Source organism: Homarus americanus, unplaced genomic scaffold, assembly GCF_018991925.1.
Source record: "Homarus americanus isolate GMGI-L3 unplaced genomic scaffold, GMGI_Hamer_2.0 scaffold50924, whole genome shotgun sequence".
Taxonomy (NCBI): Eukaryota; Metazoa; Arthropoda; class Malacostraca; order Decapoda; family Nephropidae; genus Homarus; species Homarus americanus.
Genome location: NW_024718094.1, coordinates 3,935,960 through 3,952,108, shown reverse-complemented (window position 1 = coordinate 3,952,108; position 16,149 = coordinate 3,935,960). Strand labels below are relative to the sequence as shown.

The 16,149-nt window shown below is 37.3% G+C and overlaps 1 protein-coding gene across 1 annotated transcript in view; it reads left to right on the top strand.

The window, feature by feature from the left end:
• The first annotated feature begins 1,461 nt into the window (after positions 1-1,461).
• The window catches only part of LOC121859132 (ATP synthase-coupling factor 6, mitochondrial-like), a 30,867-nt gene continuing 16,179 nt past the window's right edge, over positions 1,462-16,149 (top strand). Inside the window, exons 1-2 of the mRNA XM_042355849.1 lie at positions 1,462-1,585; positions 6,723-6,875. Of these exons, the coding sequence (XP_042211783.1) occupies positions 6,724-6,875 (152 nt within the window). The 5' untranslated portion in view covers positions 1,462-1,585; position 6,723. The remainder of the gene's footprint in view (positions 1,586-6,722; positions 6,876-16,149) is intronic.

The following is a 16,149-nucleotide window of genomic DNA, read 5'->3' as shown; positions in this document are numbered from 1 at the left end:
GCGTTTTTAATTTCGAATTTGCGTAGCGGTAAAACGCCATTTGGGTTTGACTTGGCCTCGCTTGCAACCAGCCTCTGGAACTCCTTTTCAGCTCTTCTACACTCTATCTTCGCTTGGTTTCTGGCTCTTGCATACATCCTCCTGTCTTGCTCATCGTTTGACCCAACCCACGTCTTGAATTTCTGGGTTTTCTTCTTAACTTTGTCGACCGCCGCCTGGTTTATGTGTAGGGATCCCCCCGTATTCCTAGAAGCACTGGGTTTGGTCTTGGGTATATATTTATCGATCAAATGGATAACTTTACTAGTTATGATATTCAGCGTAGTGTCTGTGCTCTTGCGCCTTAGTGAGTCAGGCTAGTTGATACCCCTCATCTCTTCCCTCATCCCATCGTAATTTTCCTTGTAATATTTGCACCTTGGCCTGGCTTTATCATGAACTCGGTAACAGTTAAATCTGAATGACAACACTACTTGGTGACTGGTGCCAACTGGGGCTAGGTGTTCCAGTTTGGCCACCATACCCTCCTCGTTTGTTATGAGGAGGTCTAGTGGCTTGGGTGTTTGCTCCCCTCTGTAATGTGTCGGGTCATTAACGGTTGGAACAGAAAATTATCTCTCAGAGTTTCTACAAAAAGAGTAGCAGGGTTATTCAAGTCATTTGGGGTGAACTTGTTTCTCCAGTCGATGGCGCCAAAGTTAAAGTCTCCCGTGATAAGGAGGTGGGTAGGGTAGGGTTGAGCATCGCCGCGTTGTCTATTAAGGCTCTTAAGTCACTTTAATTTAGTGGGCTACAGTTTGGGGATCTGTAGATACACTGGACAATAAGTAAGTCCCCTCCCTTTGATTTAATTTTACACCACTTGGACTCTTCAAAAACATTCTCTCCCGTACCCTCGCCTGGCTGGCTCTTAGTTCTTGCCTAGCACAGATAACCACACCCCTCTTGCAAGTTTCTTGAGAAAGGTTCGTAAAATGAGTCATATCCAGTAATATTGAACTCTTGGTCTATTCTCCTGTTCTTGTACAACAGTTCTACAACTCCATTTTGGGCATCATGACGTTATAGGCCATGGTGCCTCTTGGTCGGTTTGTATTGTTTCCAGCATCTTTTTTCAACATTCCTCATTGAATCAGTATCACTGTGTGGTATATTCATGGCGTTCTGAACTATGTTTTCTTTTTAATTGATTACTCCCAAGTGGCCGCTAACTGAAGTGGATAATTTAAGATTATTTAAAAAACAAAAATGTTTGTCCTTGCAACTCCTCATTGCAGATGGATTTTTCTCCCACCACGTATAACAAGTGAACTTATAAACCTCAATTATTCGTCAACTTCAGCAATATTTTGATAAATAAATGAAATAAACTCGTCTATTAAATATAAATTAATACTGAACATATTATCTCTGCGAGTTGTTAAAGCATTAAAACAAATAACATGATATATTGACGTTGTGATGGTGTTGTCTGTACTGGGAAAAATTATCATCTCCTGTGAGTGCCGGGAGGAGGCAGCACCAGCGAGACCACTCCACCGGCGACCATACCTGACGGCTCTCAGCAACATCACTAACGTTTCAGGTGAGAAGATCTTACTTTATTGTTCTTGTTCGATTTCATGCACTGTAGATATGCAGTGGGGACTATGTAATGAGTGTAAAATATAGGTAAAGGGTAAATGGTCTGTGGGTAGTTGAAAAATATTGTATTGTGTCAATCAGCTGATCTGTGTGTACAACTGTAAATAAAAAATATTGTGTAAAAATCCACTCTGGTTATCTTATGAACCTAAAATGAATGACATTATCCTATAGACTATTATTTTCTGGTTTTAAATGATTGAAAAGTGTCGGTGAAATTTACTCCAAATGTCGTTATGTAACGTTTAACTACAGTGTTGTATTATCCTTGTGGAGAAGGATCTAGTAGGACCAGTGTGTGTGGACCATCGTATTATCCTTGTGGAGAAGGATCTAGTAGGACCAGTGTGTGTGGACCATCGTATTATCCTTGTGGAGAAGGATCTAGTAGGACCAGTGTGTGTGTGGACCATCGTATTATCCTTGTGGAGAAGGATCTAGTAGGACCAGTGTGTGTGGACCATCGTATTATCCTTGTGGAGAAGGATCTAGTAGGACCAGTGTGTGTGGACCATCGTATTATCCTTGTGGAGAAGGATCTAGTAGGACCAGTGTGTGTGGACCATCGTATTATCCTTGTGGAGAAGGATCTAGTAGGACCAGTGTGTGTGGACCATCGTATTATCCTTGTGGAGAAGGATCTAGTAGGACCAGTGTGTGTGGACCATCGTATTATCCTTGTGGAGAAGGATCTAGTAGGACCAGTGTGTGTGGACCATCGTATTATCCTTGTGGAGAAGGATCTAGTAGGACCAGTGTGTGTGGACCATCGTATTATCCTTGTGGAGAAGGATCTAGTAGGACCAGTGTGTGTGGACCATCGTATTATCCTTGTGGAGAAGGATCTAGTAGGACCAGTGTGTGTGGACCATCGTATTATCCTTGTGGAGAAGGATCTAGTAGGACCAGTGTGTGTGGACCATCGTATTATCCTTGTGGAGAAGGATCTAGTAGGGCCAGTGTGTGTGGACCATCGTATTATCCTTGTGGAGAAGGATCTAGTAGGACCAGTGTGTGTGGACCATCGATTATCCTTGTGGAGAAGGATCTAGTAGGACCAGTGTGTGTGGACCATCGTATTATCCTTGTGGAGAAGGATCTAGTCAGTGTGTGTGGACCATCGTTATCCTTGTGGAGAAGGATCTAGTAGGGCCAGTGTGTGTGGACCATCGTATTATCCTTGTGGAGAAGGATCTAGTAGGACCAGTGTGTGGACCATCGTATTATCCTTGTGGAGAAGGATCTAGTAGGACCAGTGTGTGTGGACCATCGTATTATCCTTGTGGAGAAGGATCTAGTAGGGCCAGTGTGTGTGGACCATCGTATTATCCTTGTGGAGAAGGATCTAGTAGGACCAGTGTGTGTGGACCATCGTGCTTACCGTACACTACAATAGGTAAAATTATGGTATTATTGCGTTTACACACCGTTCTATCATCATCTTCGAATAAGACGTCTAATTATAAGATAATTTTCATCTATTACATTGCCGGGGGAAATGTATAATAACGGTAATAGCTTATCCAAAATTTTCTCTTATTTTCTTCCATTAATCTTCCTCCATTATCGTCTGCCTCACCTCCAACACTGCTTGTCTCCTGCTTCTCCTTCATAAATTGAAACAGAATTGAATTGAAACAGTTTATTTAACCAGAAAAATACCGATACAGAGTGGATAATAATAACAATATTAACATGGCTGAGCCAGTTGAGAACCTGAGCTCTCTTTTAGGCACCTGATATATACTATACATTTATCTCAAGGAAGTATTAGGTAACATTTAGTATCATCTGGAATAGCACAGTAGCATGGTAGTAATAAGTACATCTCATAATGTTACCACGGTTATCACTTCAATATTTATTTATTTTATTTATTATTTTATATATATATATATATATATATATATATATATATATATATATATATATATATATATATATATATATATATATATATATATATATATATATATATATATATATATATATATAAATACATATATACATATATATATATATTTTACAGTGGAACTGAAAAACATAAGTATAATGGGGAGCAGTACAACCTGGGTTGTACAGTAATAAGGTTGAACAAGAGGACAGCGCAATGGTAATTACTTATTTATTTACATGATAATTTCCGCTAAAACGGTTTTGATGGTACAATAAAAGCAGGGACTGTAAATATAGCAAGTGTTACAAGAAATATTATTACTTCGACAATAGATATTTTTTAAGAGATGATTTAAAGGAAGGGAGCGTAGTCTTTGCTCAGATGTGTGGGGTAAGTTGCTCCACACCAATCAAAAGCATTTTTGTTTTTGCAATCAATCAAAATGATTTTCGGTTTAATTTGCGGTATATTTGGCCCAATCAAATTTGAGTTTTATTTTGGGTCATATTTCGAATTTCAAGTTCAGTTCCGACCATGGAAGTCTGCGATGGGTGTCACTTAAATTATATGGAGCTGATTGCGAGTTTTTTTGGAAGAAAAAAAGAAACTATAGCATTTTTTCGATCGCATGGTGTTCTTCCAACCTCAGTAAAGTATACTAAGAGCAAGACAATGTAAATATTGCAAAGACCAATAAGGTAAAAAATAGGTGATTCCATCATATGGTGAGAGTTAGATAGGTTAGGTTAGGTTTGGCTTTTGTTTTTCTAGTGTTTTTTTGTGTGTATTTTGCCATGATTTTTTTTTTCGGAAAACGTCCAACGAAAAAAAAAATTCGATAAAAAACCCCAGCTAATTTCCGCCAGAAATGATGGTCATATTCGGTCTAAACACTCCCAAATACACTAGAAAAATATATTTTTGGCTTTCTAACAGAACGGTGTGACAATGCAAATTTACCAAAATTATCGTTTCGGTCATCCACTTATTTGGAAGTCGAAATTATGTTTGGTTAATATTGACAACTGACCTGCGGACAAGTTATTTGTTTTATGGTTTATTTTCTTACTTTATTTTCATCATTGAGTTCTGATATGATAATCATTTCTTGTGCAAATGCTTCGTTTTGTAGATAATTAAGCACCTAGGTGCGCACTACTTTGTCTTCCCTGTGGTAATGCGGCCTCGCTCGCCTTTTATCCCTGCACCAGTTTTATTTTCAGCATGCTGTGTGAAGGTTGTTGCCAGTCTTGTGCTACAGTTCTAGTGCTTATAAAGGAACTTGGCATGAAAATGCCAAGATTAAACCCAGTAATGAAGTTTTATTTATAAACCTCTTTTTAAGAAAGTACTTTTCACAGCAATACTGTGAAATTGAAGTGGGTTTGTGTGCAAAGTCTGTTATATATGATGTATTTCAAAACACACTGCTGCTCGGGCTGGATCAAAGCCGATGCTCTTGCATTCACAAAAAAACGTAAAATTACACCATGTCAAAGTAAGTTCTTTCTGTTTAATATACGGGGGGGGGGGGATACCCCCAGTAAGGCAGTTAGGTTGGTGTGGTCTGTTTCTCATACCCACAAAGGTTAGGTTTAATTTAGAATTAACCATTTTTTAACACATTTGCACAAACTACAACAATGTCCACTATAAAAAAGTACAATTGAGGCATTTTTTAAATAATTTTCTATGAAAAGTCTACCACGGGTCAGTTGTCAATAATTACCTTATGGTTTTTGATGTTTCAAAAAATTCTGACCTTCATTTCTACTGCAAATCACGGGTGCCAGTGAATTCGGCCCTTGGTGACTTCGGCTCAGTGAACTCAGCCCAGTTACAGCAGTGATCTTGGCCCATTTCGGTAATCTCGGCCCACATCGAGGTCAACAATGATATTAACAGTCAAGATTTAAATATGAGCAATTTGATTCACAAATTTCAAAGTTTATTTGTTATAATATTTCATGTAGACCCACAATGGAAACGTGGACAGGATAAATCTCGATAAAATCACACAGGAAAGGGGAAACAATGGAGCATCTTAGCATTCATCTTTATTCAAGACATCTTCAGAGTATAAATTATATTGCATCTTGTAGTCAACACTATAACAAGGAGAATGGTACTGATAAAATTCATGTAAGTCTAAAAAATCATCCTCTTTCAGAGACTTTTCGAGACAGGTTGTAAAGCCTGATACGGTAACGGCTTTTGAAAACTACACACTCCCTGTACATATGAAAAAAAAATATTACATTACACAACCATCACTTCACTTCTCTAACACTGAAAATTAATTATTTCAGGGAGTAGAGTAAGCACTGTAATGCAAGAGTTGAGGCAGCCTGCACGGAGTTACGTAAATTTAAATGGACAGGCTCTCGCTAACAGCCTGACTGCTGAGATAATACTGCACAATTATGATTTTGTTCCTTCCCTTCCTATGGCCCTTGGGAGTTGCCAATTAGTTTTATTTGATAAAACTTACGTGCTACTATGATTCATCAAAATTTTACACAGTTTTGTTGAAAACTTAACTTTTGGTCAATTTTTTGAAGTTTTGACTCGATTTGTGAAGTTGGTCTTATTATGAATATGACACAAATTGCGTCATCATGCGCGAGAGGGTTAATATATCTAATAGTGTTTCCTAGTTGCAGTAATACCCTTTTGTGGTCTCTTACCACCACTCCTAGCACTTACACTTGATGGCCTCTTTCCACTCATATTGAATAAGAATGCACAGTACAATACCTGTAATACAGTCCAGATAAGAGGGGAATAGCTGAACATTGGCTGGAGATTCAAACAGACCAAAAGCATTGTTAAAAATCACTATACAAAATTTAAAAAAATTCTTAAGGGCGAGTTTCTTCTGTGGCCCGAAATTTTGGTAATTTCAAAATTCCATAAGGGCTAAATTCCGTAACCAGGCATTCTATAATATGGGGGATTCTTGTATTTACTGTATGGGATATTGTTGTTTTGTATGGGCAGGGTTCAAACATTTTTACATTTATCTATATTGTTTTACATCACATTATTCTTTATGTATGGGGTATTATTATTCTACAACAGACCAGAATTTGAGAGGGTTAAGAGACCTCAGTGTTTTTGATGTATGTATGTATCTGTCTCTACAGTATTGGAATTCTAAACATATTTGATTTACCTACAGGATGATTGTGGCCAGGCTTATTCCCGAGGTGAAGGCCCTTCAGACAGCAGTGCGTCGTAATTATGGAGCATCTGCTGTACTCCTAAAGAAAGCCTCTGACCCCATCCAGCAGCTCTTTTTGGACAAGATTCAAGATTACACCAAGAAAAGCTCGTATGTAATCAGTTGAATTTGATTACTAGCTAGATATTATCCGATGGCCATTGTGGATAGTGTTTGAAGAGTTTTGGGGGGGCATGGAAAATAATATATCTTATCTGTTGCATTTTATCCATAACTCAGAGCAATGAAGTTCTGGGCAAGTTTTCTATAATTACAATATTGGCTCTCTGTCTGCCCCACTTCATCATGGCATTGATTCGGCAAAAGTATTTACAGTACAGGGGCCGGATACTCAAAAACATTTATGAGACTGTATGTCGTTGTGTACCCCGTAACTGGACTTACAGTCTCAGATTGGCATACTCAAAACACAGATGCTCAAAACAAATATTTGTCATCGAACTCCGTAAGTTAAAGCGCGTAACTTACACCAGCTCCTGAGGTTGTGTAACACTCTCAACCCGAATGTAGTAGTGACTAATTCCCTATTGTATAAAAAATAATAATAATATATGTTGTAATAATGCTTGTTAGACTTGTTTTATCATAGAATAATGAAGAAAATGTTTTGTACATCAACATACTGAAATATAATATTTCACTTTGTCTTTTTCGTAACTTTTTTGTTGCCATAATAAGAGGCTTGAGTGTTTGTATTGGTCTCAGTTTGGAAGAGACGCATCTTTTGTCTTCTTACAAATTATAAAGTATTTCTTACCAAAACAGAAGGTTTGTATTGTTCACACTTAGGGTAAAAATATGTTTTATGGCTGAGTAAGCTTGCAGAGAGAACTTATTAATGTTGTATAGCCATAAATATCCCTCAGTAATGAAAGCCAAATATGAGGTCAAGTGAACATTCCTGCCAAGACTTCGCCATGTTTTTCTAATATTCAACCAATAGCCTTAGCATATTTTCTTATGTATATGGCTTATGATAACATGAAAGGCTATAAATTTCCATAGGCTAGCCAAAATTAAATGATATTAGGCGTAAATATGGATTGCAATTAACTTGATTAATAGGTGCCTATATAACTGCTTTTTCAGTCTTAGGCAAATAAATGTTTAAACGTGGGGCCTACTTAATTTAGTTAGAACATGAGGAATATTTAAATACGAAATTATACCAATAGGTTATAGGTTAGATAGGTTTGGTCATGTTATGGCATGTTAGGTTAGAGAATGTGTACAGTCGGCCCTAACATATGCGGGGGTTACGTAACGGAGATAGCCGTGGATGTTAAAAATCCGCGTATATGTGCTCCCCAAACCCTGGCTTCCATGTCTTTATTTACCGTATATACCTGTGTGTAGTTCGAGTTTTTAAGACCAAATTATTTGGCAAAAATTGGGGGTCGACCTCTAAAAGGGTAATAGTTTCGTTAGGTTGAAAAATATTTACCAGTAACTACCAGTAAACAATGGAAACGACGCACCAACGCACCACCAGCTGTGAGTGTCGGTACAGTTGGTTGCCAGGGCACATCTCTTGCGTCATCATAGCAAGCCCAAAGTAGCCAAATCCATGGTATGGTAGCACAGGACCATGTAAAACAAAGTATTCATTTATTAAAGTTTATTTATAGATACTGGACATAAATTTTTTTTCATTACATTTGAAACATCAATCTTTGTTAATTAAATTTGAAACAAAAGAAAACTACGATACGGTATTTTCAATAAAATATTACATCACAAGTATATTTTACCTTAACTGTGACTGAATGAATATACGTATTCTCAGAAATAAATATAGAAATGTAATATTTTTGCTGGAATGATGTACGTATTACAGTGGAAAGTGGGATAAAATTGTGACGAAAGCAAATGACTTTCGCTTTCTTTCGTTATTCAAAAGATTTTACTGTAATCGCTTTTCGAATGGTTTTCAGTTAAAAAACTGTTGTACTCGTACTGTATTACAATAATATTTTATCCTATCATTAGCCTTATAATCCCACAACTGAAAAGAAAGAAAGAAAGAAAGTCATTGCTTTCGTCACAATTTTATCCCACTTTCCACTGTAATACGTACATCATTTCAGCAAAAATATTACATTTCCATGTTCTCAGAAATAAATGGTAGTTTTGTTGAAACGTAATGTACAGTATTTAATATTAAAATGCAAAAATAGCTATAAAAACAATTAATACACCCGTAATGTACTGGCTGGCATCTCGTCCTTGCTCCCGCGTCCAAGGTCACCACTCCTCCCAACTCGCTCCCTCTGCCTCCTCCACCTCCTCACCGTCGCTACTGCCGACAACAAACACAAATGTTTTGTGAATAACTGCACCTCCACTTCCTATGTACAGTACTGAACTGTACTGTGCTGTGCATTTTTACAAACAATAAACATGGCAAGAAAAGCTAATAAAAAAAAAGAGATACAAATTTCACTTTAATGTACAGTTCCTATCCTTGGCGACAGGACGGGGGTCCTCGGGCTCATCGTCACTCAATTCCATAATGGGTGGTGAAGTGGGGGCGACGGTGGATTCAGCTGCTTCCTCACTGCCGCCAGTGATTGATGGTGTTAAATCTCTCCTTCGGTGATCAAAGAACATGGTGATGGGGAGTTGTCGTCTTTTTCATTCATTTCTTCCATGATGTTTTTGTATGGAGCGAAAACGTCATCCATCCCTCGCATGAATTTCAGGGCACGCACCATGGAGGGGTCCATACTATAGCCCAGGTTTTTCAGTGCCTCAATATTCCTGGTCATCTCCCCCAACTTCTCCAACGTTATTTCTTGGTGCTCTTCCTCTTCCTCATCCTCTTTCCCTTTCGCTTCCTCTTCCTTGCCTGAGTCTACTAACTCCTGTAGATCCTCCTCGGTCAGCTCAGTGTCTTGCTCTTCAATTAGCTCCCTAATCTCGTCCTCTGCCATGTCCTGGAAGCCTTCAGCAGCCACTTTCCTTGACAGTGCCAGGGTCTTTCTGAATATTTTCATTAAAATCCATCAAAATCATTTTCCTTGTCATCGTCTTAAGCACCAAACAGCACCTCCCAGTCTTCTTCTTGAACAGGGCTAGAGGGTACGTGTTTTTCGAATCGTTTTCAATTAAAAAAATGTTACAGCACATGTATATTTTACCTAAACTGTGCCTGAATGAATATATTCTCAGAAATAAATAGTAGTTTTGCTGAAACGTGATGTATTTCAATGTAAAATAGGATAAAATACATGACAAAAATAAGACTTTACCTAACCTTCCAATGTTCAAGAGATGTTACTCGTTTTTTAATAGTTTTCGGTTAAAATACTGTTATATTACAATGATATTATATTCATACTGTGCTTGATATACTACATTCACGGAAATGTAATATTTTTGCTGAAATGACGTACGTATTACAGTGGAAAGTGGGATAAAATCGTGATGAAAACAATGACTTTCGCTTTCTTTCGTTCAAAAGATGTTACCGTAATCGCTTTTCGAATGGTTTTCAGTTAAAAAAACTGTTGCATCACAAGTGAATTAGGATAGAATATTATTGTAATACTGTACAACAGTTTTTTAACTGAAAACCATTCGAAAAGCGATTACGGTAACATCTTTTGAATGAAAGTAAGCGAGTCATTGCTTTCGTCACTTCCCACTGTAATACGTACGTCATTTCAGCAAAATATTACATTAACACATTCTCAGAAATAAATAGTAGTTTTACTGAAACGTACTGCATTTCAATGTAAATTTGGATAAACTACATGAAAACAAAAGACTTTACCTAACCTTCCGATGTTCAAGATATGTTAATCGTTTTTTTAGTAGTTTTCGGTTAAAATACTCTTATATTAGTGATATTCTATTCATACTGTGCTTGATATAATACATTCATGGAAATGTAATATTTTTGCAACTACAATGCTGATGTCAACACAAGCGTGGTTACAGCGAGACTGACTGAGTGAGGGAGAGCTATGCGTGTGTGTGTGTGAGGTTGCGGGAGCGGGCGGTGTCCCGTGTTCGGTGCCGCGCGCGAGTTGAATGGCGCGCGATTTGAATGTACTTCAATTACTTCAATGTACAGAATATTCCTCCGTCGGGGCAATCCGCGTATTTGCAAATCCGTGTATTATAAACCCGCGTATGTTAAGGGCCGACTGTACATGGTTTTTTGGTGAGTGTCAGGCCATCAGTGAGACACTTTGTCTAGCAGCTACCTTAGGCCTAGTTCCAGACTTTCCTTGAACATTATCATAGGTAGAGTATTAATTTAAGAAAATTTACGGCTAATCCGATATATTTTCAGGTTTTAAATTGTTGTTTTTTGTATGAACTTGAAGACAATTCAGACCAAATGTCCCCAACATTGAAAGGAAAACACCAGGGTCTAGGCTAAATGAGTAATTTAAGAGAAGTGATTTGTCATTTAGGTTTGGCAAGGCTATGCTATCAATAACCAATTTATTTGAATTTGCCCAGAATTGCGTATACTTCAGCCTCGCTGAAATTAGGCCGTCTCTTCTTTGCTGGTGGTCCTTCCATGTTTACAAAATAATATTATGTGCGTCGCTCTCAGCTGATTTCTCCTTCTCTTGTGATTGGTTGATGATTTTGTTAACTGAGCACTGATTGGCCAACTAGCTCCTGCACTGACATCTACCTTCCGACAAGAGAACTTAATTTACAGGGTAAACACTAGTTATGAAAACTTACGAAAGGCTTACGGAACTGTAATTTAATTTTGAGTATGCTAAATTTACGGTACTGTAAAGATTCGACAATATATGGTACTGTATTATGCTAAAAGACGTAACTTATGAGGTGTTTTGAGTATCCGGCTCCAGGTGTACAGTATGTGTTAGGCTCAAAGAATGAATTCGCTCATTGAGTGAAAAGAAAAATAGCCACAACGCATTGTTGACACAAAATTAACCAGAGAGCAAACTTTTGCTACAGGATTGGTCAGGTTAATTTCAAGAATGTCCAAAAAGCGTTGTGGCTGTTGGGGATAACCCACGACACTAAATTTTGCACTCGGGTTATCTAGGGTCCCCAACGCTTTGTGGTCGTTTTTCTTTTCACTCAATGAGCGAATTCATTATTTGAGCCTAACATATACATAATTACCCAGTAGTCTTCATAAGTACAGTATAGAAAATATTTTTTGTGTAAAGAATAAGGTTCTTCCAGTAAATTTATACATGGGAGAAAGTAGGAATAGGAGGATAGGAAAACGTATTGAATGTTGCACAAAAGGGAAAAAATTACAATACAGTACAGTATACAGAATTGAGCAAGTTATTTTTATCAGTTGGAGTTCAAAATCAATAGTCTCAGGAAGTGGAGTGTACAGTGGTCCCTCGGTTAACGAACACAATTCGTTCCAGAAGGTCGTTCGTTAACCGAAACTTGTTTAAATGGAATTTTGGGTAATTGGTTCCAGCTCACCGAAAATTACATACAAACTAAAAACAAATGCAGTAAAGTACACTTACTTTGAGGAGTGCATGTAGAAGGCTCCTGGTTGATGATGATGGGAATTAGAATGGGGGTGGAGGAGAAGGGAGAAGAGAAGGCATTGGGGTGGAAGAGAAGTCACCCCCATCCTGCCATTTCACCATAAAATTTTAGTTCACTTGGTGTAATTCAAGATTATTTTCTTTAAATGAACACTGCACTGCATTATATATTGTCAATATGTAAAATAAACTTCAGAATGACCAATAATTGTACTGTAAAAATGTAAAAATAGTTTATGTTCAAGAGAGTCTCAAGCAAGAAGCTTCCTCCACTGAGCAGGGACACACACACTGACTTCATTTTGGGTGTGTTGAGTGGCTGTTTGGCGTGCAAAAAAATAGTTCCCTGTACTTCAGTTATGTTAAATAATTGTTAAAATGACTAAAAACTTTAATATAAGACTTGGAAAATTATTGAGTAGTACAACCTTCTTGACATTTACTCAAATGGTAACCAATTTAAGCCCTAAAGCCCATTACAGTGGTCCCTCTGTTAACGAGCGCCTCGGTTAACGAGATTTCGGTTAACTATTTACCTTCCATAAGATTCTTAACTTCGGTTAACGAGTAATCACTCGATTAACGAGTTATTTACAAGCCGACTTCAACATGTTTTCGCTTGCATTTGGCGGTCCACCAGCTGTAGTATTAGTCTGCCAATACAGTAATCGGTTTTAGGGCTTAAATTCCTTACTATTTTAGTAAATATCAAGAAGTTTATACTATTCAATAATTTTAAAAGTTTAATATTAACTTTTTTAGTCATTTTAACAATTATTGAACATAATTGAAGGTAAAGAAACTAGTTTCTGGCGTGCCATCCAGCCTGTTACACACCAGACAGGCGTTAGTCTCTCTCTGTTTTCAGTGGAGGTAACATCTTGCTTGAGACTCTCTTCAACTAAACGCTTTTTTTCTGTGTTTCCAAGCAAATTATTGGTCATTTTGAAATATATTTTACATACTGATAATATATAATGCAGTGCAGTGTTGATTTAAAGAAAATAATCTTGAAATACACCAAGAGAACTAAAATTTTATGGGTGAAATGGTGCCATGGGGTGACTTCTCTTCCACCCCAATGCCTTCTCTTCTTCCTTCTCCTCCACCCCTATTCTAATTCTCATCATCATCATCATCATCATCCAGGAGCCTTCTACATACACACCTCAAAGTAAGTGTGCTTTTCTACCTTTTTTGTTGAATTTAGGCAATTTTCGGTGAGCTGGAACCAATTACCCAAAAACCCATTGAAACAATGGTTTCGGTTAACGAGTTTTTCGGTTAATGAGCAACCTGCTGGAACGGATTGTGCTCGTTAACCGAGGGACCACTGTACTGTATTGGCGGACTAATACTACAGCTGGTGAGCAGGCGAAAACATGTTGGGAAAAATTCGTAAGGAATTCGTTAACCGAAATTTTTTCGTTAACCGTAGTGAAGAATCTTATGGAAGGCAATTCGTTAACCGAGGCGTTCGTTTACTGAGGGATCACCGTGCAGTAGTTGGAAATGTGGCCAAAGAGACCATTTAGGGGAAGAACAATTCTTTGGCTCCTTCCCTGGGAGCATTGCCAGAAGTTACAAAGGCTACCTCCAACATAATTCTTGTGGTGCTAGCACTGTGCTGTACTGTACTCTGCAATTTTGTATGGCATGGTTGTAAGATTTGCCATTTTTGCAGTGGCGTAAGTTAATTGTTACCCATCCCTTTTATCTTTGACATTTGGTTGGTAGTGACTGATTAAATTAATTTATGCAACTAAAGTTTTGCTCCCTTATTCCTCTGCTATAATACCTCTGCTGCCTGGACCAATTTGTGCAGAAACAGGTCCTTTCATATGAAAGTTCTGGTGAACTGGTCTGGGTTTTTTCCCAGGTGGGGAAAAATAAAGAAAATTATAGGCAGTCCCCAGTTTATGAAGGTCTGAAGCTTCAAGCTTTCATCCTATGTTTTGATTTACTGTACATAGAAAAAATCATAAAAAAAAAAAAAGAAGTCCCTCCACCCACCCACCCCTTTTCGGCATCAGATGCTGATACAAGTATCTCGGGCTTCCTGTACTTGCTCGACCTGGTCAATTTATAAAGACATTTAAGCTAAAAATAAATACTTGGCTGTATTAATAATAGTGGTTAAGTAAGCTGAAATTAGAATACAGGTTGACAATCCCTTATCCGAAATCCTTGGGACCAGATGCATTTCGGTTTTTGGAATTTTTCGGATTTCAGAATGTTTTTTATATACAGAGATCAGCCCACCCGGGCACAGCAGGTCACTGACTCACATTGGGGCCTGGGGGCTAAAATATAATTATATTAATAATTATAATAATAATAATAATAATACTGTAATAATTCATAGGTCTAGGTCATGTTTCTCACTTTTGATCTTTTTTCATTCTTGTATTTCTTTATTATTATTATTACCTGTATTATTATAATTATTATTACTATTACATTTTCACCCCCAGGCCCCGATGTAGGTCAGTGACATGTGCCCGGGTGGGCTAATACCCCCCACAAAAAAAAAATTGCTCTACAAAAAAAATTTCGGTTTTCGGAATTTCGGATAAAGGGTCGTCAACCTGTACTGTACGTGTAGTGTTTTACCATAGTGATCATGGCTCACACAGGATTACTACTGGAAGCAGTGGCAAGACACCCACTCAGGATATTTTGACTGTGGGAACATTGATGTGTTTTGTTCCCAGAGTTTGATCTGATGTTTATGAAAACAATAAAATGTTAAATGGTTACATTTAGCATTTCTTCTTCAGATAAAACCTCTTCAAAAATCAAGTCCAGTAAAAAAATTAATCTCCCAAAATATCTTCGCTGTACAATACTGTTTGTACAGTGCACTAGACTTACTGTTGGTGCATAACTACGAAATTAAAATTACATGTCTTGGCCCCACAACTTCACACTGCATCACAACCAGTGGCTTTTCAGTAACTTCTGTGTACTCCACTACATGTCTTTTACTTTGTATGTTTATAATTGGCTTTATAGTCATTGTGTAGACCAAAATTTTTCATAAGTTTTTTTTATTTTAGCATTTTAAGACCTTTTTCCAAAAGTGTTTCTCATATTTTATAATGGGAGACTATGGGAAAATGTGATTGATTTTGAAAGGGTTTTCAGGAATGGAACCATTTCATAAATCGGGGAATGCCTGTACAGCATATATTTTTATGTGCTTGTGTCTATACTTTAGACTACTACTGTATTGTGAAAACTGAAATTTACCCCAACTTGTATCACAACATTTAGATTAAAGCATTAAGAATTCATTGTAAATAATGGGATATTAAGGAAACATGAGAATGCTCTGAAACACATCGTGATATAATAGCAAAAAAAATGTAAGGGAGAGAGAATCCGATGGTCACTCCTCCATCAATCAATCACATGGCTTGGAGCTAATTGTGTGATTTGGAGGATTAGATTAAATTTATTGTGGATGGATGTACAGGAATTACTTTGTTCAGTACCAAATCCCTCAAAATTTCAGCTTTATTTATTTATTAAAAAAAAAAAAAAAAAAAACCCCACCCACCCAAAAAATTTTCTTGTCTAGCAAGGAGAGGGATTGAATGTACAGTATGTTACAGTACAAGAATGACTTTGTTACTTTAAAATTAGGGCCTCTTTTAAGATTAATTAAGGCCTCAATCAAATGACATTTGTTCATGAGAGTTCTGTATGTAGTGGAGGATCTGAAATCGTCTGGATGATTGAAAGTTGCATTTTCTCTTTGTTAGCTTTGTTATTTATTTTTGAAATACCCTGTTCTACAGTACATTAATTTGTTCTTTGACTCATGACAATTTTATAATTCCTTTCCA